Raw genomic sequence first — 25,837 nt, 5'->3', positions numbered from 1 at the left:
GTGGGGAGGGACCCAAACAACAACCAAAACAAAACATAAGCAGACTTAATCTTGTAATTATTGTAACATAAAAACACTTACAAGACATCTGCATTAATCAATTATCAGAAAGTGCTTCAGTCCCAGGTAGTTAGTGATAGCACTCGTATACTATTACAGGGAGCCTGATGTTTTGGCAGAACTAGAGCAGGAAAAAAAAATGAAACTAAAAGGCATATTGTACATGTGACCTACAGGACTTGGATTATTACCTCTAAGCTTATTAAGAGTAAAAGCTGTCAGTCGGACCACCCCACAACCAGGGATGAAAACTAAGATTACTCAGCAGTAAAAGGCATAAAAAGGAGATGTGTATTCTCAGAACGGACGAAGGCAGAGAGGGTGAACCACAGACCTGCTTCAGCTATCTAGAGCGGTAATTGGCTCACAAGAGCGACTACCACGTTAAGGCATTATCATTATCTAGCTCACATAACTGGAAATTCACGCTCTGTTCTTTAAATTGGCTTAACCAGCAGCATCTGCAGCACTTTAATTAATTACAGCAATTGGCGTACCTTAAAAGTAGATGCACAGATCTGAAATGATAATGCCCTGTGAGTAATAATTGTAAGCCAGCATCAATTCAGATCTATCCCGAACAAAACCAAGGGTACACTGTTGTGCTTCAACTGCACAGAAAACAAGCTCCAATATAGTAATTATTATTGTCTCTCCAGGTTCACCAGCAAATGCTGTGATTCTGTGTGACACTTCACATTCAATTAGCTTGGGAATACAGAAGCACTCAATGTGCACAACAAAAATCTGTTTGGGTTTGATGTTGTCAAGTCAAAATCCAGTCGGGCACTTAAAGATGGGTTTCCTTCGAAAGATAAACTCAAAGTTAAAATCATAACAGAGACTGATTACCACTATTTTTAGTGCACTCCTTGTAAAGAAATAGAGAAGCCAGATATCACAGTAAGCTCAGAACAAAGTTTTCTTGACAGCCATTAGCTTCGCTTCAGTAAAAAAAAATAAATCCACAGGCACTGTACACAGCTGTGTATTTTTTTTTCTGATATCTGCAGCTTGAAAATACAGTAGACTTTAAAAAAAACAACCAACCAGACACAAGAAGTTAAAGTGCCCTTTTGTTCCTTTTATACACAGCAATTCAAAATCTTTACTTAGAAGAAAATAATTTTTAAAGGCTTGACAGTGAAATCCATGTACACATCCTGGACACATTCAAAAGCTGTTCTGTAACAGACTTCATACCATTTCCAGCCAGAGCACAAAACAACACTTTCAAGATTTGTTGTGACTTGCTTCTGTACAATTTCTGGTTTAAAGACAGATTTTATGTTTTGTTACCACCATGTTGCAAAACAGGACAAGATTCTTAAGTGTCTAATATGTAATGGAAGGTTAAACAAACACACACTTAACTGGTTCAGTGTTACTAAGTTGATCAAATTCGATCCTCAAATTCATATGCAATTCAGGGGTCGAAATACCTGGAACAAAGGCTATCACCAAATCTAAACTCCCCGTTTATCAAACACGACTTTCATGTTTCATAGCAGTGTAAAAGAATGAAACGTAACTTTCTTGATTCTAGTAAACACCTGGAAGTTTTGAACATACTTTAGATCAAAAAACCCCACACCTACGGACTCAACTAAGGGATGGCTAGCTTTAAGTAGCAAAAACTTTAACCACCTAATATAAGTAGATGCTACAGTGCAATGTATGCCTTTGAGTAATTTTGTCCAACACATTTTCTGAACTCTCACCTGCTTTCAGTATAACACACAGAACTAACAAGGAGGCAGAACATCAGCAAGGAAGCAAGTGCAAGCCCAAACAGCTAAAATACCAAGGCTGATGCAGCAGCAAAACCCAGAAATAGTAATCTGATGCAGCAACACACACCAGAGAGACATGCAAAATGCTTTAGTCTTTTCTAAAGCAGCAAAACTCCAGTGATGGTGCTTATATAGTCTGTGCCTAGGGTGTTTGGGCTGGGCAGACAATGGTAAAGCTTCACTCGTATGTGTAATTTTGAGACATGGATATCTGTTTTGAGATATACTCTGATAAGATGTTTCTCTAGGGTGCACAGAAAACAACTGCATGCACAAATAAACAGCTGCACACTCAATGTAATCATCTCCTGAGTATCCACTTATAAATATTATTCCAGAAACTACACGTGCTACTAAGGTGCCAGCCTCTAAGGAAGAAAGGCCACAGTGCAGGAAAAATATCAATAATTCTTATCTAACACTGATACTTATTCCATACAGACACTCATTTCTGATGGAGAGGGATCACGAGTGCACAATACAAGTTATTCATTGACTAAATACCATCACGAAATGCCGCGATATAAAGGTTGGAAGGATTAACACAAAAGGTCCCACTCCAAGACAAATGTCTCCTTCATAGTTCAGTTCACAGCCATCATGACTGCTCAGTCAGGCCTACGATTCCAAAGCGTTGGGTATATACCTGCTAACCAAACACGCCAAAGACTTTCAAAATCTCTTGTTGATACTGGCATATTTTTAGGGGAGATTTTAATTATCACCACAATGAAAGAGACTTTTTAAACATGGGAAGATCACCAAATAGTTTCTGCTTCAAATCTCAGTGCTTTCTGAAACAATTTCTACAGAGGAATTATGAATTTGCCAGGCTGGCAGGGTTTACACTCTGCTTCCTACCTTCTCCTTTAGCCTGCCACCTTTCCCAAGCAAAAAAAAAAAAAAAAAAAAAAAAAAAAGAAAAAGAAAAAATAAAAAGTGAGATATGCAACAAAACCCCCCTATTTTCAAGCATTTCATGTTTGCAAAAGCCTTACACAATTTAATTGCACATTTGTGTACGGAACACTTTTAAAAAATTCAGAGAAATAGATTTATTAGCATGCACTAAAACACGTTGGGTTTTGCTGTAACAATAAAATTACATAGTGATTTTCAAATAAGCCATAAGTAATGGGGGGGGGGAGTGCAATTCATATTTTTAAATATATCTTTGGATGTAAATACTCTTCTCTAATAATTATGCTGTTTTACACATTCCCACATCTCAGAAACTATCTGGGCTGTGTTTATCTTCTAATTCCATTTTCTCAAGGTACTGGATCTCTACTTTCAGCAACAGATGACAGTATAAAATGCTAAGATTTCTAAAGGAGAAAGGGCTGACTTTTAGTACAGAATATTTTATCCTTACTAGGATGGTAATTTTTCTACTCCCTCTACTGGCATACTTTAAAAACAAGGAAAAGAAAACCTGAAGGGCAACCCAGTTTGTAAAACATAATGAGAAAATATTTTTTGTAACCTCAAAATAATTGTTCGCACAACCTGGCAAAACATTAAACTCGAATCCTGGGGATTTTCAAACCATCAGCAATTTTTTTTGGCAGATTTCTTTGTTGCAAAAATTTACTCAAAATAAACGTCCTAGACCACTTTGTGCTACAATTGCTATGAAGCAGTCCCATCGCCTGTCACGGCTCTGATCAAAATAGATCACTCCCTAAAACATACTATTTGGCTAGTAAAATATCCTAAGAACAATCTATAGAATATAACTTTACACAATTACCATAGGTCTACAGAAACGAGCAAAAACATCCTGAGCTTAACGAGTTGATACTTAAATGTTCGCCAGTGCTCTCTGAACCATTTTATATTAAAATTGGATAGCTCTAAACATCACACATACAAGAAGTATTGTTTGACACAGTGCCATTTTGATGATAAATTGCAATCTACAGCTCAAATAATTCTACCCAGGGATTAACATTTCAGAGGCTGAGCCAGAGATTATGTGTGTGGATCTTGAATTTCATCATCTCCCTTCGGCACAATAGCTTATTCTTCCTTTTTTCATCTATTCTCTCATGAAGGGTCAGGAAAGCTTAGCCTTGCCGTTTCATTCATTTCATCTCTACATTAACCAGATACCTTGCAGTCTTTAGTTCCTACGTGTTATTCCATTACAAATACTACAGCTACACCACACTACGCTACAGCTAATGAGGTATGTACCAAATCAAAGGGTGCCATCAAGTGGTTGTAGCACACTACCAGCATTATGCAAACTTAGTGTTCTGCAAGGGGTTTCACCAGGACACACTATACAAGGTGGATTAAACTCTGCCGTAATTTAAAGCTTTCAGGAAAGTTCAGACGCTGAGAGATGGTGGTCCCACACGATTTCATTTCCTTCCTTTCAAATTCTAAGGCTCAGGCTAATAGCCAGCATCACCACACAGGAGACATCCCTGTCTCTCACTGAATGGGTGAGCAGGTTCCAGGATTGATTCCTCTGTTGCATGCTCAACTGCTCATCAATGTGCACCAGATGATGAGTTAAGAACAAACTTAATAACCTCTGAAAAACCTCCAAACTAGCAATGGGACAAGAAGGATGCTGCAGGGCACGGGTTTCACAGAAGACGGGGAGAAGACATACAGTTACTTGTGGCACTGCACACAGTTCCAAATCAAACTGAGTTTCAGATTACTTGTTGATCTATACCCATTCTGAACTGGGATATAATGCGAGAGCTCTTCCCTGCAATGACAGTGATGAGGATTCTCAGCATTACTCAGCACTTTGAAGTAAAGATGACTTAATAGATCGTTCTCTGGCACAAGTGTTTAATCTGACCCAAAAAAGTGGCCTTTCCAGATTGAATACTTCATAGCCAAAAACCATTTTGTACTTAACCATTTTCTTCTAATCCATATACTATCAATCAGATCTAAACCAAGCCCATTACTCCAACTCATCTTTGCCTGGCAGGCAACCAAAAACCAAACTTAAAACCACTGTACAGTACATCAAGACAGATTTTTCCAATGAAAAAGAACAGTGTCCTTTAAAAACTGTGGCAACTTTGCTGCTGTAGGAGAAAAGTTTTCCACATGGTAAGGGACACAGAAGCATTTTGATTGATGGCGATGAGACTGAAGATTACCAAGTTGTGTCTCACCAGATCATGGCCATCCACACCATGACTTTCATGACTCATCTGCCACTTAAAATAACACCTTCCAGCTTGTGCTTGCAAAGAAAACATCAAGAAAATGTGATCCAAGTGTAATAGATGGAGATAGACACAAGCCTTTTCATTTCTGAAAGGGTTTGGCTCCAAAGTATAAAAAGCTGAACAGCCCTGACCACATTAGCACAATCACTGACTTTTTAGGGACGTAAGTTCAACCATATTTTTCCTGTGGTAGTGACAAAGAAATGTCCACACTCAAGCAGTGCTCAGGGCAAATAAGGTCCAAATTCTTCGAGACTGTTCCCATCTGCCCAAAACCTAGCAGCAATGTTACCACACGTGATCTGTTTACACAACCTGCTGCCAGCTCAGGCAACCACTCATAATTTGGGCTGTCTACCACAGCCGCTCTGAGGAAGAATATAGTTACAATGCACATGTGTGAAGACCAGTAATGAATTTTCATCAACTGCAAAGCAACACTCGTGTGTGGTGGACCAAAGACAATTGGAATTTGTAATGCAGAAAGAAGTCAGCCCTTAACATTCCCCATGTTCTCACTCAGCTGACTTCACACTTCCTCATGCTCCCCTTAGACTTGCTCACTTCAGTAGGCTAGCCAGATTCCCAATTCTGCAACAAAGACCCTTCATAGGACACTTGCATACAAACTTCCAAAGTGGAACTAGAGGTAGGGAAAACTGAAAAGATGCTAAGCTACTTCCCAAAGTATTGCACAATATGTAAGAGTTACAGAAATTACAAAAAGAAAAGGGACAAGAAAGGAAAGGAAAGAAAGAGAGAAAGAGCTTGGTTTCCATGAGGCAGCAGAGGGCTGCTTCATCTGAAGGAGACACCACACACAAGGGATGCAGATGTAGCAACGGAGTAAGCTACATTAAATCCAGAACTATTCCACCAAGTGCAGGTAAAACACCCAAATTGTATCCTTTGAGATAATACCCTTCCTCAACAGCGTCCATACTAGTTATTCAGTTTATTTATGTGACACCTCAAATCCTTCCTAATAAATGAGTTTATTTGATTATAATATATAATTAAAGTTATATAGTATGAACTAAAACTAATTATGGGAAAGATTTATACAGATGATTCACAGAACAAGCAGCAAATAAACTTTACACGAATTCTTTGCTGACAGATTTTCTAGGATTATTTAATAAATATTTCATTTTGTCCTTTCATTGACAAATATACAGACAAGATCCCCCTAACTCATCATGCTCCTCCTGTAGCTGCTCCTGGAGCAAGCACCCAAGGCCTCTATCATTAAGGGGTCTGGCACTCAATGGAGCTACCTCTGCGAGCGCGTTTTCCTTGCTTTTATCCCACTTTGGCCCAGCTACACTTCACTCTCTCTGCTCCCATTTTCCCTGCTGCCTGCATTACCTGACCAAACAGTCTCCCTTGGTCTCACCTTTTCATTGCAGACAACAGTTTCTTATACAGCAACATCAGCCATGTACTGCATCTTAAGCTTCTCATTTTCAGGGAAAGATATATTAAAGGACAGATAATACCAGAATAGCAGGGTTGGGAAAAAAAAACAACCCACAAACAAAATCAAAAACAAGCCAGGGGTGGGAAGAGAGATAAAAAGGTCAGACACAGATTTTTATGGCAGTGGATTTTGATGTTCTTTTTGTATTCTTTTCTGAATTTATTTACCACTTGAACATGGAAAGCAGTACAAATCCCTCACTCCAAATAACTTCTCACTCATCATCAGAAAAAATGCTAATGTAATTCATTTCCATTTCAGGGATCTACTTTACAGGTAAAATTAAGAGAGGTAATTCATCATGTAATTTTCAACATCACTTCTGAATTGGTAAATATTGTACATGTTGTTTGATTTTTATGCTGTGCCTTCCCATGACTGGGAACTGTTTCATGGAGTTGTTTTGCTTTAGGAAGCAAAGCTTTAGAATTTCCCACATTTTATCCCTTGATAAGCAAGATGCTCTTATGATAGAAAACATTAAAATCATATGCAAAAACTGAAACTTTAAAGAAAATATCTGAAAACTATTAAGTGTATTTATTTTCAGTAGGGAAAATCTTCAGAGTCAGATCTATTAAAACAAACTTAGAGAGCCTGGTGTCCATGCTCAGCCTGCCATTCTGCCAATCTGACACACTTCCAGTAAGGCCAGTCCAGTTTGTTCTCAGTTACAGTCTCCAGAAAACACACCAGAAGGAGCACAAATTAACATACAACTGTATAATCATCAGACTTTAAATTAATCATGTTTGCTGTATCATTGCATTTAACTTTTCAGGCCACAGGAAAATATAAGAAACATGGCTTAAGTACAGACCACTGTGCTCAGAATAGCAATCTTCGAGCTCAGGGTTGCAACTCTGTATGGGTCACAAATTTGGCAGAAATTCAGTTTAATCTTATATTTATGCCAGCACATGGAACCACAGAAAATATTGAACAGCTACAAAATGTCATTTTATGGCACTTTACTCAATGCATTTTTACTCACTCAACCTTCCCACTCTAGTCCCAGGTTGCCACCACACCTACGTTAAACCAAAAAATGTTCATTTATGCTGCCTGTCAAGATTAAAGAAACAACTTGGCCCAGATATAGATAATGCAAAACAATGAGAATAGAGAAACTCCACGTGAAAAAAACCACTGTATGACAGTGTAGTATCGATTCAGAATAGAGAATATGCTGGGAGGGAAAAAACCTGAATGAAATGGCATCAATTAAGTTATGGAGGTCAATTAATTTCTATTATATTAAACTCTATTAAGACAGCTAACAACCAAAGATAAGAGGCTGAAGGCAATAACACTTGGTGCTATTACACTGCCAGATGGTTTTCCTAATAACAGAGGTTTTCAGGAAGCCAGAACTCTATTTTTCTGTCAGCTGGCTACTGTTCTGCTGGTGGCCACTGTTTTTAAATAATATGCTCTGAATTAAATGGCAACTGCTTGCTTGTACAATCCTATCCAGGTACTTATGCACAGCCACATTTTACACAATAATGGATATTTTAATTCTTTTTTGACACATATTTCTATACCCTAAGCACATGCAAATGCAAGGTATCATCTCAAATCAACCAACATATTCAATTGTACTCCCAGAGTATCTGCCTTTGAAGGTGACTTATGTCAAAAATATTTTTCAATCAATGCATTGCCATTTTTTCCATTTTCTACACTGAGTATTTTTTACTACATGGCTGCAACATATGCTGTTTTAACACTGTACAGCTACAAGGTCAAAAATGAGGTTTATCCATCATAATGTTGCCCAAGACAGTGATATTTTACATAATGATATTCTGAACTGCATCGAGAGCAGACACATATCCGTGACTGTATGTAAATGTAAAAACACACTCAGACACATAAAACCAGAAAACAAAGTGGCAAGCTGAACAAGCTTAAAAGCAAATACTTTTCTATTAAAAGGCAAGTTGCTCAGCTCAGCTTATGCCTAGAGCATGATTAGAACCCCACTGTAAAACAATTACCAAGACACGCTTCTGTATTTGATGTCTGAAAGAGAAACGACCTCATGCAGACTCTGTCTCTTGTCTGTGCTGGCAAGTATATTTTACTGCTGATTTTCTATGAATAAACAGATGCTAAGAGTGGCTGAAACACACTGCTGGTTTTAAACGTGCCTAATGTAGTATTAGAGGTTTGTTTCCAAAGCTGTCTGCCTTGTTTATCAGCTTCCTCCCTCCAGCTGGCAAAGAATACCACTGATAGCAACTCTGATCAGCTGTCTTGCACAGTACACATCTATAGGAGATACATTCTTCTAGCAGGAAATAACCTCCCCTCAAAAACCTAAGCAAAATGGTTCTAGCAATTTAGAAAACTGTTGTACTTTACTACTGTGAATCAATAATAACCATATAAATTATATGTCATCAAATTCGTTCCATTGTAAATGTTATGGTGTACCACACTTACTGAGCTTATAAAGCTAAAGCCTAATACCCAGGTTGTTCTTCCCAATGCCCAGCAGCCTCCTGTCTCCATCTTATATTTGCAAGACCCTCTCATGTAATTGTGGCATAAGTATCAGAAAAATAAGATGTCTCTTTTCTTAGAAAATTTTAAACTGAAATGCTGTAATATAGTTTTCAAAGCTGACATATCATCTGCCAAACTGTATTTGATACTTAATAACTTAAGTTAGTGCAGTTATTAACACAGCATCAGAAATAACATTATTTTGGGCACTGCATTTCATATGGGAGATGAAGATCAAATAACAAAAGAAAATCTTCATGAGTATTTTTGAAAAACACAGAGTTGGATGGACTCACATTTCATACTCCACTGATTCAAGATACATAAGGTATTAAAAGTGCAAAAAGTTAATTAGATATTAAAAGGTCTTTCCACAATTCATCTAAAATTCTCTTTCAGATAAGATTTTTGTCATCTCACAGCTCTGGTTTAACAGATTATTACATATTAATGATAAAAAGGTTTAGTGAGGGGCCTTAATTTCAGGTGATCTGGCAGTCTTGCTTTGGTCTCCGCTGCAGACAACACTAAACCATGAGTGAACACCATCTGAAGTTACTAGCAGGCTTTGCTACGGGATATGGAGGTGACTGCAGGTCAAAATAGAAATGAACTCACAGAGTTAGGAAAGCTTACACAGCACTTGCGCTCATGATGTGTACCTCAAGCCAGCACCACTGGTGCCTCCTTCTCTCTGTGCTGTGCCATGCACATGGGAAAACACCCTTAATACCCCTCCCAAGTCTTTCAGGTCTTGCTCATGCAACACTGGCCCTTAAATAGAGAAGATAATTTACTTGACCTACAACATTTGGTGTAAAATTTCTCCAGCAGAAGTCTGATGTGCAATCCACTTCCATTGTCTTCTGTAATGAAGGTGCCTAATCTAGGGGGATGTTTAACTAAGCCATACCTGTAGGATCGGTGTGGACAGATAGGAGATTCACCCACTCCCAGTCACCCTAAACCAGGGTGATTTGCACTGTGCATGAGCCTCTCTCCTGCTCCTTACTGGAGCTGGGACTCTGCCTCTGATCACATTTTACTTTAAATTAAAATTGTACAGAAAAGTCATTGTGGTGTGCACAGGAAACCTCAATGTGTTACGGAGAAAAACACTGGATCAGGCCTCCTAGAAAGATTTCCTGCCCTGGCTCCTTCAGAGCCAGAGCAGCCAATCAAGACAACGATTTCCACAAGTTTTGCTCCAAAAACCTAATCTCAGAGATTTTTCAACTAGAACAAAGTGCTAAATATTTAATGTAAGCAAAAACTAAAAGTAAAACAAGTTTTCTGATTCTCTATTACATTTAAAGCAGAGCAAGAGTGAGACGGCTGAGAAAGCAGCATTTAATTCCTAGCTATATCTAGACCAGAATACCCAGCCTAATTTACACAGACAGACAGTCACAGTTCACATAATCACATACGGCAGAATATGACAGGGGAATTAAAGGACCAGGAAAGCATGTCTGAACTATGAGCTTCCTATTCTGAATGTATTAAAGGCAGACATTTAATTCAGCAGAAGGCTAACCTGGTTGGTTCTTATTGTAAGCAAAATTTATTTCAAGCAGAAAATATAAAATGAATGATAGAGCTTTTTTGATTACTTTTTCTTAAATAAAGCAAATAGCCAATTTAAACTTAAGCTCCCACATGCTACAGAGATGTACTAGAAGAGATAGCCAAAATTTTGTAATAAATTCTGGTATAGCAACTGATCAGCAACTAGGGAACCATCTTATTCCATATGCCAGTCTTTTTCTGCAGGTTCTTTCTGCAAACAGCATTGACAGCACTCAGAATTTCAATTCGCTATGCTGGCATTTGCCTCCCAACCTTTATTTCCAGAAACAGGGGGGAAGATTTGACATCTAGACTTGGGCTTTCATTCTGATGTAAAGCAAAACTTACTCGTGTGAAGTTAGTGTCGCAGCAGTGCTGTAGTAGAAGAGATTTAAATGCCCAGTATAAAAGTCTGATTTTACCATCATTCTGGGCTAAACACTGTTCAACTTCAAATGAGCTATTTCTTGAAAAGCTTCATTTGGAAAACAACATATTCAGAGCTATATCTGATAAAAACTTAACTTCTTGCTAATACCTCATTTTATTGTATCACATCTAAAATTGGTCACCCTTAAGAATGGAACCATTCATTTCTACATCACCCAACACACTTTCCATCTCTTTCCCATTACTTCCACACTATTTATCACCTTCGTTTGTGTTGTCATGCCTAAAAATAACAAATGGGCATTTTAGGAGAAAGAAATAATCTATGAGTGATATAACATGCTTTAGGGCATTCAAAATAAGACATCGTAATGCAGAATTTTGGGGGAAAGGAAAGGAACACAGGCAGGGACCAACCACAAACCAATGCATTTGTACCAATAAAATGAAATCAGATTATGTCAAATGTTGTGTAACTTTTTCTACTGTTTCTTTCATTTTGAGGCTTTGCTCCCATTTGAGCAAAGGACACTTCAGTTTGGGTTCCTGAAGTTAGACAAAAGCAATAGACAGAAGAAAAAGTCAGATCTCATTTTTCAGCTTAAACTCATTAATCTTTGCAACCATTTGCTGTAGCCTAGCATGAACAGCAGCCTCTGAACTCTTTTTTTCTCTCATTTCAGCAGCTTTGTTGAATATATTTTCCTGGAGAAACCACTGCCTTACTGGTTAAGGAATAAAAAATACAACAACTGCAAGCATGGATGTGTCTCTCAGAAGGATGCACATCTGACACATTATAAATCACTGTCAAACTTTAAAGGTTGTAATGGTTTTCTTCACCATTCATTACCTTAATATTCAAAAAGGCACTATTAGAAAACAGTGGTCTAAAATAGTCATCAAAACATTTTAGCAGACTTTCTAGAAAGGATAGAAACAGAAGTGAGTTCTGTTTCCAAGATCTAAGTACAACAGCCTGGAAATTCAGGGCAATGCTTCACCATGCGGGTGATGGAGTGTAGGCAGAGATGGGTGCTGCTCACCCCTGAAAGCAATGGGCAGTGTGAGCGGAGCAGGATGCTGAACACTCACCCACACAAATGTGTCCTGAGAAAGAGAATGCTAATGATCTGCTGATGCAATCAATGGAAATGAAATCCCACATGTAACCACTATTACATTATTGTGGTTTATTAGTCAGGGGCGAGAAGAAAGGAAGGAGCCTCCAGCCACAAAGATAACAGATTCTGTTCTCCAAAGCTGAAAGTGGTAAGACAAGAAATGACAGCCTGAAACTGTACCAACAGAGATCTAGGCCAGAACGATTCCCAAAACCAAGGGCAATCATAGCATCAACTAGGCTGGAAAAGACCTTCAAGATCATCAAGTCCAACCCTTATCCCAGCAGTGCCAAGTCCACCACTAAATCATGTCACTAAAGGCCTCATCTACACAGTTTTTGAACACTTCCAGGGACAGTGATTCCACCACTGCCCTGGGCAGCCTGTTCCAGTGCCTGATCACCCTTTTGGTGAAGAAATTTTTCCTACTATCCAGTCTAAATGGAGCATAGGAACAAGCTGCCTGGAAACACAGCAGGGACCCCTTCTTAAAAAGTTTTAAAAACAGTTTAATCAAGTGTTAGCTTGGGATGATGCTGCCTTGAAGCCACAGGACAGGTCAAGTGAGGCTGCCTCCAGCCCCAGCCCAGATGAATCTATGACCAAAGCTTCAAAAACCAGTGGAGCATTTTTCTCCATTCATCTGCCAAGTCAGTTGGTCTGGCATATCCTCTTCTGCTATCTTCTGTTGTCAAAGACCATGACACAAGGAGAGATACAGTTAGTGTCAGGGGTACAGTGGTAATTGCCAATGCTCTGATTACATGCCAATGCTGCTGGAAAGGGCTCACTCACCACAACCCTGGGCCCTGTGAATAACCTATATACAAAGGCGAAACACAAAGGACAGGAGGGAAGATGGAAAATCCTACTATTAACCTTGGAATATATCAGTATGCCATTCATTAGCTATTAGTCTGGGCTCAAGAAACATCTTCTACAAAAAGCTGGAAAAGTTTCATAGACCAAATCTTTTACCATCTCAAAACATCCTACGAGCTTTTCAATTTCATTTAGGACAGTGACAGGTAGCTGTCTACAAAGCTGTCAGCAAACAGGCAAATGTGATTGTTTGTCCTCAGTGGATGTTCTTATGTGCTTTTCCATGCTTTGAGCATGCTAGGAAGCAAAATGACATTTTCCCATCACTTCAGCTACCTTTATTTTAGACAAAATTCTTGCACATAGAGCCAGTGAAAGCTTCAATGTATTTAGGCCAATTGAAACTTCCCCTCTTCCTGTCTGTCCCTTTCTTCTTCCATTAGCTAAACCATCTGCAGAGATCAAGAAACATAGCCTAAACTTCAGGTCAGCTGAACTCTTCTTAGAAGAGATGCAGTCATCATTTCACATTGACTAAAACTCATCAGCTGCCCTCCTCCTTGCACCTCCAGGGGGATGCTTAACAATTGCCCCAGCAGAGGCCACTTCACTTAAACTATTCTACTGCTAAAGACAGAGTTCTATTTAGAAACATGCACTGTTCTTTTACATAAATAGGAGAGCATGTAAAGCACACAGAAAGTTTGCTGGAGGCTGTTTGTGAGAGTTTTCCCATGTACCTATCTATAGTCTCCTCCTATGTGTTCTTTATTAAGCATTGGTGCATCAGAAACCCCAAGAAAGCAAACACGGGTTAATGGGTTCAATCTTAAACAGGGGAGATCTAGGTTAGGTATAAGGAAGAAATTCTTTACTGAGAGGGTGGTGAGGCCCTAACACAGGTTGCCCAGAGAAGCTGTGGCTGCCCCATTCCTGGCAGCGTTCAAGACCAGGTTGGACATAGGGGCATGGAGCAACCTGCTCTAGTGGAAGGTGTCCCTGCCCATGGCAGGGGGTCGGAACTGCATGATCCTAAGGTTTTTTCCAACCCAAACCATTCTGTGATTCTAAATCATAAGAGAAATCAGAAGTTAATACTGAAAAATTAACACTGGAAGTTGGAGCTCAGGCAGTGAAAGTAACAAAGTGTGGATACAGCATATGCCCAAATTACCTATAGAAGCAATAAGAGAGAAAAATCACTTACTAGAGGACGTGGCTTATATTTTTTAATGGAAGGCAAATGGTCCTTGTTCTCTGAACTGAACAGGCAAAATTAACTAATGCCAATCTAAGACTTTGAAAGTCTATTAACTTTCCACAGATGGGTAAGTCTTATTCTTAGCTATTAATTTCTTGCTCTCCAACCTGCAACAGCCAACCTGAACATCCAGTATAATTATTCAGAAGAGCAAGAAAAACAAGACAGCTCCAAGAACTGCATCATGAAGAAAAAGCAGATAATCAAATATACAGTGTGGTTAAACAAAGATGAAATTAGAGACAAGAAAGTTAGCAGTAAATATACAAATAATGCAGCTGTCAAGGAGGTAAAGACATGGAAAAGGCTGATATAAAATGAATATTAACATTTAAATAATAAGAAACTGTGCTATGATAACATTATTTACGGATTAGACATAGAGCAGATGACAAAGATTCCCTTACTAGAATACAGAGTGACCAAAACATTAAAAATACAGTTATAAAAGAAAATAAATCCTATAATAACCAAGGTGATGGATCACAAAGTGCATGTATTTGCAGGATTAAAAAAAAAAAAAAAAAAAAAACAAAAAATACAACACAAAAAACACAACACAGAAAGGCCAAACCCAAAACAAGAAAAAACACACAACCAAAGAAACCCACGCATCTTGCTTCATTTTCATTTACAGCACGTTTATCTTGCACGAATCACCTCAGTGCTACTTAAAAATTCCTCTGAAAGTCCAGAACAACCGTGTTTTGAATTTGATAGCATCTGCCAGCTCAGTCATCAAACATCATCCGAGTAACTCTTTTAGTTCAACTTTGCTCAGCCATACTGAAGCACTACAAAATTATTTTAGAGACTGTTCTTTAATAGCAATAAAAAAAAAAAAAATCCACAAAATAAATTTTTTTTGCAGAACTCAGACTGCTTCATAATGAAAAGCACAATGGACATTTTATGGAAAAATGTCCATAAACTTTTCAGGCTTTAGTGTTTTCCATTCTCAGTGTTGCTAGCCAAGAAGGAAGGGAAACCTGGCAGCCACTGAGGGCAGAGAACATACTTTGACAAAAAAGAAAAGCCTCCAAGGGACCATAAATGACCCCAGACTTCCCAAAGGTGACCTCTGGGGTGTCAGGTTCAATGCCACCTCTCTGTGTCAGGTTCAGTGATAAATGTGTTCCTTTAAAACCAGGAAAGCACATGCTAAGCCTGAAATGGGTAAACGTCGACAATTTAGGGAGGGAGAACCTCAACCTCCTGCCTCCTCGGCTCCCACATTTTTAACAAGCGGGTGTTTTGTGTCCCGAAATGTCAGGCAGCCGTTGGATCATTTGTTACTTGCAGGAACAGATGGACATATTTTCATCCACCACTAAGTGGTGCTGTTACTCTTGAAAAAGAGTTTCTCCGGCTCATCAAGTGTACTTGCAGACCAGGTATTTTTGGCAGTATCTACAGTTTTCAGTAGTGTTTCATCTTAGAAAAAGAAAAAAAAGAGCGGATTGAAAGCTAGGAGGCTTAGAGTTGCTTTAGCTTCCAATTTTTGCGGTAAACCTACTTACTAAATTTACTGTTCTTAGGATAATATTTATGTATCATCTAATCCAAGAATAAACATCTGCCTACCAATGACTATTTGGCAGTTCTTTTGGTATGAACTAATGCCATAACTGAGGTTGTAAAGAGTAAGTTTGTACATTACAAAAGATTACTCCATCACTGATACAGAGGAGGTCACCAAGATGATCAGAGGGCTGGAGCACCTCTCCTATGGAAACAGGCTGGGAAAGCTGGGGTGGTTTGGCCTGGAGAAACCTATTAAAAAAAAAAAAAAATCTTCCAGTCCCTAAAAGGGGGCCAACAAGAAATCCGGAGAGGGACTTTTTACCATGGCCTGTAGGGACAGGACAAGGGGGAATGGTTTTAACCTGGCAGAGTGGAGATTTAGATTAGACATTAGGCAGAAGTTCTTCCCTGTGAGGGTGCTGAGGTGCTGGCACAGGGTGCCCAGAGAAGCTGTGGCTGCCCCAGCCCTGGCAGTGTTCAAGGCCAGGTTGGACACAGGGGCTTGGAGCAACCTGCTCTAGTGGAAGGTGTCCCTGCCTGTGGCAGGGGGTTGGAAATAGATGAGTTTTGGGTCCCTTCCAACCCAAACCATTCTGTGATTCTATGATACATAGTGGGACCATCTCCATCTGCTTCGGCAGAGGCCGTGTTTTGGGGCATGACAACTGAAACAACCTCCCACCCTGCATGCATTACAGCAGCTTGTAGAAGATTTGAGACAGAAAGCAAGAACAGCATGCAGCAGGTTTACTACTGCCACCTCTATATATCACACAATCACATGTGAAATAAAGCAATGAGTTATGAAGCAGGACATTACCTCTACATGCCCACTATAAACTTCTGAAAAAAATCTGTTGCAACGTCACAGGAAATCCAACTATACCCAGAAGGGTTGGGCTGACACATATACTGATGTTGTTTTATCCAGAATTACTTTTACAGTGACAATTGGTGATGGAGACTTCCCTGACTAAAATAAACTAAGTGAGAAAGCAAAGGAAACTCCAGGAAGCAGTAACTAAACTGTGTTTTGTGTTCATAAAGTCTCATAAATGAAAATAGAAACTTGACATTTAAAAACAAAAGTATAAATTAAGCACTTTGCTCTCAGCCCTTTGAACTGTTCATTCACTGTCCCTCAGAATAAACCTTAGCTTTGGACATCCAAATAACTTCTGATATTGACAAGAAAGAAAAAGCAGCAATTTTAAGAAAAACAAACATACAAAACCCATGCAAATTCCGTTGCTTGCCCATACTTCAGTGCCGTGTAGTACTACTGCAACTCAGTAAAAAAGCAGTATTTCTTTGTACAATTCAGCATAAATAAAAATTAAATCAAGAAACAGTTCATGATGACAGTATATTAATGAGAGAAGCACACTGTCTTGATACCACAGTCCTTTAAAATGTATTCAAAAGAAGTTTCCTCTTCTAGTAAACTCCAGGTAAAGCAACTCCCCCATTTTTCAGCCTGGGCAGCCATAGAGCAGAAGTAGCAGCCCAATACAGAGAAGGGAAAGGAAAAAAGTACTTCATGAAGCACTTGCTCCATGCAATGTTAAGCCCTGCTGTTTGGCAAAGTGTGTTGTTTGTACAGCTTTCAGGAGCTCAGCTCTCCAGGAAGATCTGGGAGCTCCTGACTCAGAGGAGTTAGAGATTCACAGGAGCCATTTGTTGGGTTTTCACTGGGTGCACAAGACTGCTCCCCCCAGAGAGACTGGGATCTTAGGGAGCAGGGAGCACACCATGACTCTCTTGCTCTTTGCTTAGGTGACCATGACTGGTCCCACCTCTCCACCCTGCCTCAATTTCCTCACCTATAAAATGTGGGTGATGAAATAGTGCTTTTCACTCAAGAGCAGCATTCAAAACTGGGAAGGGTTCACTGCTATTTGGGATGTAGAGATGTCATAACTCGGCTCTGACTTGCTCACTCCCATGCTCATAGAAAAATAATGTGTCATAACCCATAAAACAATGAGTCATAACCCAGCTCTAACTTGTTTACTCCTTTGCTCATAGCAAAATAATGCAAGGAAGACTGATGCTTACAGTGAAGGAATTCAAGCAGTGTAGTATAGCGCTCCTCTCTCCTGTATTTTAATTGTAACATAACAATAGGTATTTTAATAAGCCTTTATTACTACAGAGCAAGGCTTGCAGCTCAAACTTTACTCAAGCTTTTGTCAGCATTTGGACACCCTTTAATCTTTTAAATTATTAAGTCTTACACGTATATAAAAAACCAAAAAACGTAACATTCCAGCTTACATTCTCTATGACAAACGTCCATTCTTTGTCTTCAAACTCTTCAGCATGGGGATCCTAGAAAAACAAACCAGAGAACTTAAGTCTAAAAGTAATCCAGGATGCAAGTAACTGCAACTCAGCCAAGATTTTCATATAGTCATAAAAATATTTTTGCCCATTGAAGATGACAGAGGGAATTATTTTAGCTAGGATGTAGGCTTCAGTGGATGTCAATAAGATGATGAGCAAGCTAGGGTAAAACTGCCAGTGAGGATTTAATAAAAACTCCTCCAGATACAAACACAAGGTTGATTCTGGTAAAAGGCCTGTGATTTTATTTCTTTTCATCCAAGAGCAAGAAAAAAAGCCCAAAAGATAAATCTCTTAAAATTCTTAAGTCCCACCTTCCATATAAACACAACAAATCTACATCTTGCTGGTGTGAGAAGGTATACACCGACCACAGGCATCACCCCCACCTCCTCATGCCCAGGCTCCATCAGCAACAGCAGAGATCCAAAAGCCAAAGCTTCAGCATAGCACCTCATTTGACTGTGAATTTCTAAAATACCCATCCTTACTTTGCAACATTTCTGTTGTATCACACGTGAGGAGCTTTTTCAATAACAGGAAGATAAATAACAATGAGATTTATATATTTGGCATTTGTTTCAATTTAATGAGCTTTCAGTCTGGTGGTGTGGTCTGTATTGCCTGAAATTAAGGTAACAGTGAAGACATTAAGTCAATTCCTTTCATGCCTCTATCAAAGATCCCACTTACAAAAATATACCGATTTATCACCCAATCCTAGTTCTGAGCAACTGTTACAAAATAACTTCTACTCCTCTTGCAAAACAGCTTCTCACACTGTGAGAATGTAGCATTAGGCTTTCTTCAGACATGAAGCCTAATTTTGTTATACCTCAATTTTATCCCATTATTTCTAGTTATAGGAAATCATCCAATTACTCCTTTGCCTCTGATGCTTGGCATGCTATACACACATGCACATAAATGCCACTTCCCCATAATCAGCATTTACCATCATTATATATGACACCCCTCAGCACCTGCAGTTTTCTTGCTATTATTTGGAGTCTGCTCACAATACTACACCAAGCACTGCAACAATCCCATTTTGCTGCTGTAAATTGACAAAATGGATCAAGATATTTTACTTTTGCTTTATCTCCATTAGTACCATCTTTCTTTCCAGACTGCTACAAGCCTCACGTTCAATCTTTTCAACTCGTATTATCTTAGTCTTTGCTTTAACCATTATTTCATTTAGTTTTGCCTCGAAGTCACACACACAGTGAGCAGAGGCAGTGTATCACAGTACTACAAGTGGTTCTTTTAACTAGTTCTCATCAAATGCACAAATACAAGATTTCATAACAAGTTTACAGCATCAACTTGTTATAAACCACAAACCAGTGAAAAGAATAACTTCCTTATTTTTCAAGCACACAAAAAACTTGGAAAACATGCTCTTAAACAAACCTCATGTTTAGATGAACTACTAAAACATTTCTAAGAGGATATTACAGAGTCAATTTAGATTAGACATTAGGAAAAACTTCTTCCGGGTGAGGGTGCTGAGGCGCTGGCACAAGTTGCCCAGAGAAGCTGTGGCTGCCCCATCCCTGGCAGTGTTCCAGGCCAGGTTGGACACAGGGGCTTGGAGTAACTTGCTCTAGTGGAAGGTGTCCCTGTCTGTGGCAGGCGGTTGGAACTTTAACGTCCTTTCCCACCCAAACCATTTTATGATTCTGTGGTATCATCCTCTTTCCTCCAGCACAGTCCTTCCCTCAAAATCCAGCAAAGTTGGGGTCACTGCTTTGCAGACCCCTTGTAAAACATTAGCTCTCTTTGCAGGGAGAGTCCTGCTGGACATCAACACGCTCACAGAAGAAATTCAACAACACATCATACTGCTGGTACCATAATTAGCTACGATATTTAACAGCTACAAGTGCCACATGCAATATGCATTTTAAAATGTATTAACTCCATCAATGGGATGTTTCAATGAAAAAAATATAAGATGTTTCTAAAAACTTATGTCAAAACTTATTTGTTTTGATATATAAATGTTTCTAGATTAAAAAATAAAAAACAAACAACCCAGAATAACTTAAATACTGTAAATGAGTGTAAAAAACATACTGTACCATTAGCCATAACGACAGATGGGCAAGTAGATACATGTGAAATTACAGAGTATCTCCGTGTTCCAACTAATGTACTTCTAATATCAGGTTATTATGTATCGATCACATTAATCAGGCTTCTGGAGTTCTGTATTATGTAAATAAAGTGCATGACACCTGCTGCTTTGCTGCGTTCTTTATAAATCCTAAAGACATAATCCAGCTATTAAATTCTTATCACTTTCAAGAGTTAACCTGGGGCAATTACCTTTTGTTTAATTGCTTCCTTTGATACAGCATAAAATGACATAATGAGATTTAACAGAATCATTAATCACTTTAAGTTTTAATAAATCACTCCATAGTAAGTGACTAAACTCTTAATTATTTCATCCTGCTCTGTTTTTTTCATAACTTGCCCAAAAGCTTAAAGCACGCTTGCAGGTTGATACAAAACTGCAAAGTCAGGGCCCAGTATTTTATCCCATGTAACAAATCAATTGTTTTGTTCATGCAAGGCAATAATCTATAAAGAAAAACACAGCTCCTCCGTCAATGGCAACAAAACTGATTCACACCTCTGAAGGCCACAGAATCAGGTGCTCTGCTGAGTATTCTGATAATCTGATAGAACAACATCTGCTGAAGCATAGGGAGGCTCTGCAGAGGGGTCTGGACAGGCTGGATCAATGGGCTGTGGCCAATGTTAGGAGGTTCAAGAAGGCAAATTGCCAGGTCCTGCATTTGGGCCACAACAACCCCATGGAATGCTACAGGATTGGGGAAGAGTGTCTGGAAAGCTGCTCATGGAAAAGGACCTGGGGGTGCTTACTGATGGATGCTGAACATGAGCCAGCTTGTGCCCAGGCAGCCAAGGCAGCCCACAGCCTCCTAGCCAGCTTGTGCCCAGGCAGCCAAGGCAGCCAACAGCATCCTGGCCTGTGTCAGCAACAGTGTGACCAACAGGGCCAGGGCAGTGATCATCCCCCTGTACTGGGCACTAGTGAGGCTGCACCTCGAATCCTGTATTCATTTCTGGGCCCCTCACTACAAGAGAGACATTGAGGTGCTGGAGCGGGTCCAGAGAAGGACAATGAAGATGGCAAAAGGTCTGGAGCACAAGTGTGATGAGGAACGTCTGAGGGACCTGAAAGGGTTTAGTCTGGAGAAGAGAAGGCTCAGTGGGGACCTTACTGCTCTCTACAACTGCCTGACAGGAGGATAGAGCCAGGAGGTGGCTGATCTCTTCTCCCAAGTAACAAGCAATAGGACAAGAGGTAACAGCCTCAAGCTGTGCCAGGGGAGGTTTAGATTGGATATTAGGAACAATTTTATCACAGAGAAGATGATCAGGCATTGGAAGAGGCTGCCCAGGGCAGTGGTGGAATCACCGTCCCTGGAAGTCTTCAAAAACCGTGTAGATGAGGCCCTTCATGGCATGGTTTAGTGGTGGACTTGGCAGTCCTGTGGTAACAGTTGGGCTTTATCTTAAAGGTCTTTTCTAATCCAGTTGATTCTGTGATTCTATGAAAATAATACTGCATAATGAAAAGACTTCTTAATATTCAACAATTCAGCATGCACTTGAAAGCAAGTTTTGAACACTGCTGAGAAATAAACACAAGTGTATTAATCCCAATCTCCCTACCAACCAGCTGACATAAAAAAAAAATCAAAATTCAAAGCTTCAAGGATTTCCCTAATGAACAGCCTTACCAAGAGTTCAGAGGGTATGGAATATGCTAAGATAGGGACACTTTGCATATATAAGGTATTTCAGATTTAGAGACAAATCCAGATTATTCTTTTTTTTAAAGCCACATTTCTTGTTAGTCTTAAAATGAATCTAGAAACAGAAAAGCCCAAAAAAGCTTATACACATAAGCCTCAGCATTTCCTTGCAACAGACACATAACTGGCTTCACTCTTCCCACTAAAACACTTTTAATGGAAGCTCAGGTAAGCTTTTAATGGAAGCAGGCATAGTCCTATTTCTAGCCAGCTTATAACTTTATGATGTGGTCAGCATTAACAGGTACTTGTATGATTATAGTTACAACACAGTTTCTATTGCAACCACCATTTCACCCTTTAGGCTAACATTTCCACAGGTGGTCTCCATAAAAAGTGATGTTTCTGTAAGTGTGGGTAATTTTTCATCTATTTTGGATTTGAAGAGGGTAAATACCAGTAAAAAAAACCCCTTAACAACATATATTTCCCTCACTGGCTAACCCATATTCTCCATTCATTTCCCACATAAAACTCATGATATGAATTGAGTACACCTGACTACTCTTTAGGGGAGGAAATGCCATTGCAAAGAATAACAACTCTAGGAGTAATGGTTACAGCAGCCTTTGAAATTTTCACCATAACAAAGCCCTCCCTGATAATATAGCACACAAAACTTCACCACACCTGCAGGCAGATACAAGTAATCACTGAAAATGCACTGCTAGAAACGCCTGAAAACAAGAGTTAAAAACAGACCTCGTTCCCATCTTCCTTCCTGAAAGCAAATGGTGATGAAAATTACCTAAAAAGCTCAAGGAACAAACTGTTTCCAGTATTTTTCTCATCCTGAAACTGTCTCATACCTTGCTGTTACACAAAGGGAGTTGGCAAGACCCATTTTTTCTTGATAATGCTATTTTCTTCACCAACATACCACAGATGCAGAACTAATACAATCTATCCAACACTCATTGTTGTTTCACCTTGACTTGGAAACTGTATTTGGACAAATGGACTGAATAGCTTGTTGTTCCTCCTCATTTTATTGTGTAAAAAAGAATCATCATTCTTAATATTAAGAGATGGGCCCCACTTTCCTGTTTCTCTTTCCATAAGCATTTGCCTCTGAGTATAACACTCCTTTCCAATAACTCAACTAAGTTTTAGCACCTTCTTTCCTCACCTCCCTCCCGCTTCTTCTTTTCTTTTGTTCTGGTAAAATAACTTAGTGTTCAAAAGTAACATTCAGGCGAGAAACCAATAGCTGGGAACTGTGCAAAGGGCAGGACATCATCTTGCAGTTCTCCTACAGTGAGACTCTTGGATAATTTTTCCAACTCTCAAGACGAGTAGAGCACTTGGGTCTGACAGCAGAAACCTAGCCCACCTCACTGCCCTAGTGACTGTGTAAACTGCTTCTCTAGAGATACGCTAGCCCTCAAAAAGCTCAGTCCTACGAACTTTTCTCTGCAATTCCATCCATCAGCTTCTCCCTGTGACCCCATCCACATGCCAACAATCTGAAAACAGACAATTCTTCTGGGCTCAGCAAAGGGAAAACCAACAAGGAATGTGTTTGTCACATTTTTCTGTTCTCTGCTGATCAGCCCATCACCAGCCCATTCCATAAGGAGCTTTGTCAAGCACTAGATCCTATGTGCACTGTATAAGATGCTTTCAGAAGACTGAAGAAAGGTAACCCTTCTCCAGTAGCTTAGGTTATCTTTAGAGATATTTGCATATGTCTTCTAACAGGAATGAAAGAAATACCAGTAAACAAGGGACTGCTCCTTCTCCTCATTAGCAGCCGGAGAGGGTGGGGAAGATCTTCAGACTGTTAGACCCTTCCTCCTTTCTTTCCACATGCCTCCTCCCTAAGCTTTCCTGGCTTTTGAAGCTTGCCTTTCAATTAGATCACTTCATACCAACCTTAATCTTCAGTCTTTCTTCTTGGCGAATAACTACTTAAGGGCTGTCATATTGAATCAGATCAAATGATGACAGGGTCTGTGATCTTCCTCTACCAGTGACCTATAGCAGATGCACCAGGTACTCCAGCATCTGTCCTCAGCTTTTGTACTTGGCTGTTTGAAGCTGCAGAAGACTAAAAATTTGACCCAATTCATATTGCTTTCAATGCTGCTTACAGAGGTCTGATTAGTCTAGAAAATCACATACAGCTCTGATCAGCTTTTGTTGAGCTTCTGGAAAGCAGGTGGCTGCGAGCAGAGGGGCAGAGCTGTCCCTGTACATCACCACACCACGCTCACGACAGCTCACACTTTCCAGTGAAGCCTCTGGGCTAGAAAGGATTGCCTTTTTTTCTTTTTTAATATATTTTTTACAATTAGTCCCCACACTAACTATGAAAATTTAATTTTGCAGTGTGCAAATGTGCTCACTTCCATGAGCTTTTGATTTGTAAATGCGACACACAACATTGTCTTCTCTGTAGAGGGCTGTTTCTCCCTCCTAAACAATCGATATTCATCATTTTGTCCAGTAAAGCCACTGGCCTCTCCTAAACTGAAACAAGTATGTTCTGAACCTGGATTTGGTCTGGGAAACGGCTTTACCGAAGGTTTTTTTCCCTTCTTTGAGACACTGTATTAGCTCTGCTGCAGCGTTCCTGCTAGTGCTTGGCCAGCTACTGCACTGTAATCTTGCCGCATGTTTGACTCAGGACTTCAAGAAAGATGATATGGGATTTATTCTGAGAGATTTATGTAGGGATGGGAATACTTTCAATAATAAGTCTCCTTTTATCATCTGTTTTGTTCTTATTTTACTCAAATAATTTTTTGTGTGCTTAGAAAGCTATGCCTTTAAAAATGTCTTTTACAAACTTGGGAATGAAGAGCTGGAAATCTTCCCTGTTGTTGCAATAGTACATTAGTGGGATAAACAGCATGTATTACTGACAAAACAAGTGGGTTTTCTAATCCAATGAAGCAAAGCCCATGCTTACTCCAGAAGAAGAAACAGTTTTGCTCAGGAAGTTCACTTTGCTTTTAAGATAGAAAATAATGATGTTGCAATTTAAATCCTTACAGGACAACTTGGCTAAAAGCACTGGGCTTGCCTGGCAGTGAAAATTTCTCTTTTAAAACTTCTCTCAGTTGATACAGGTGTGTGTTTGTACAGAAAGCTGTGGAAAAGTATAGAAGCTTTCATACATGATGGTTAAACCCTGCTAATGCAGGGACTCAGAAAAATGAACTTCTGAAGTGCAATCGTGGAAGCAACAAAAAAAGGGAATTCAACTCTTTTTTCTGGCATACGTGGATCTTTCCACAAAAGCAGCACAAATCATGGATTTAAAATGCACACAGGTTTATTGTTTCACAATGTTTTTCTCCCCATTTTGGTTGAAAAACCCACAGCACAACCAAACACCAACATAGAGCATGGCAAAGTAAGAACTTAAAACTTTCAGAACAGATGGAACTTTTTATGTAATCAGCACTTCAGCCGGCTGGATGGGCAGAAGCTAGAGCTGGTCAAGGGAAGCTGAATCAATATATCCATTTGATGCTTTTCCCCACGTGACTCCAGAACATTATGAAATCTTACCAGCAGCCCATTATTAAGTGAAATGAAACAAAAAGTTTTTATTTAGTTGTAATGAGTTTTCTAAATGAAGGTTACAATCTCATCAATACTTAGCTGTGCTTGGCGAAGAATTACAAATATACTGTTGGAAACAAGCTAACACCCAAAATAGGGATGTGCAGGTAACGCAAAATATATTGTCTGTTGACTGATCACAGGCACTTTGCTAGCCAGCTCTCAAGTGTCCAGGGTGACTACTGGAGAGGATATTCTTAACATTCTCATCAGCACTTGAAACCTTGACTTATCTCCTAATCCCACCAGCAACACATTTCAACAGCCACTTACGAATGCACAGCCACTACTGTGTGAATCATTTCCCAAAACACGTAG

General features: G+C 39.4%; 1 protein-coding gene across 1 annotated transcript in view; it reads right to left on the bottom strand.

The window, feature by feature from the left end:
• The window catches only part of EHBP1 (EH domain binding protein 1), a gene marked incomplete at its 5' end in the record, with an annotated part of 184,322 nt that overhangs the window by 143,124 nt on the left and 15,361 nt on the right, over positions 1 to 25,837 (bottom strand). The window contains one exon of the mRNA XM_010014312.1: positions 18,021 to 18,074. Within this exon, the coding sequence (XP_010012614.1) occupies positions 18,021 to 18,074 (54 nt within the window). The remainder of the gene's footprint in view (positions 1 to 18,020; positions 18,075 to 25,837) is intronic.

Source organism: Nestor notabilis, unplaced genomic scaffold, assembly GCF_000696875.1.
Source record: "Nestor notabilis isolate BGI_N333 unplaced genomic scaffold, ASM69687v1 scaffold13375, whole genome shotgun sequence".
Taxonomy (NCBI): domain Eukaryota; kingdom Metazoa; phylum Chordata; class Aves; order Psittaciformes; family Psittacidae; genus Nestor; species Nestor notabilis.
Note: the sequence above shows the minus strand (reverse complement) of the source record. Positions and strands in the feature narration are given on the sequence as shown.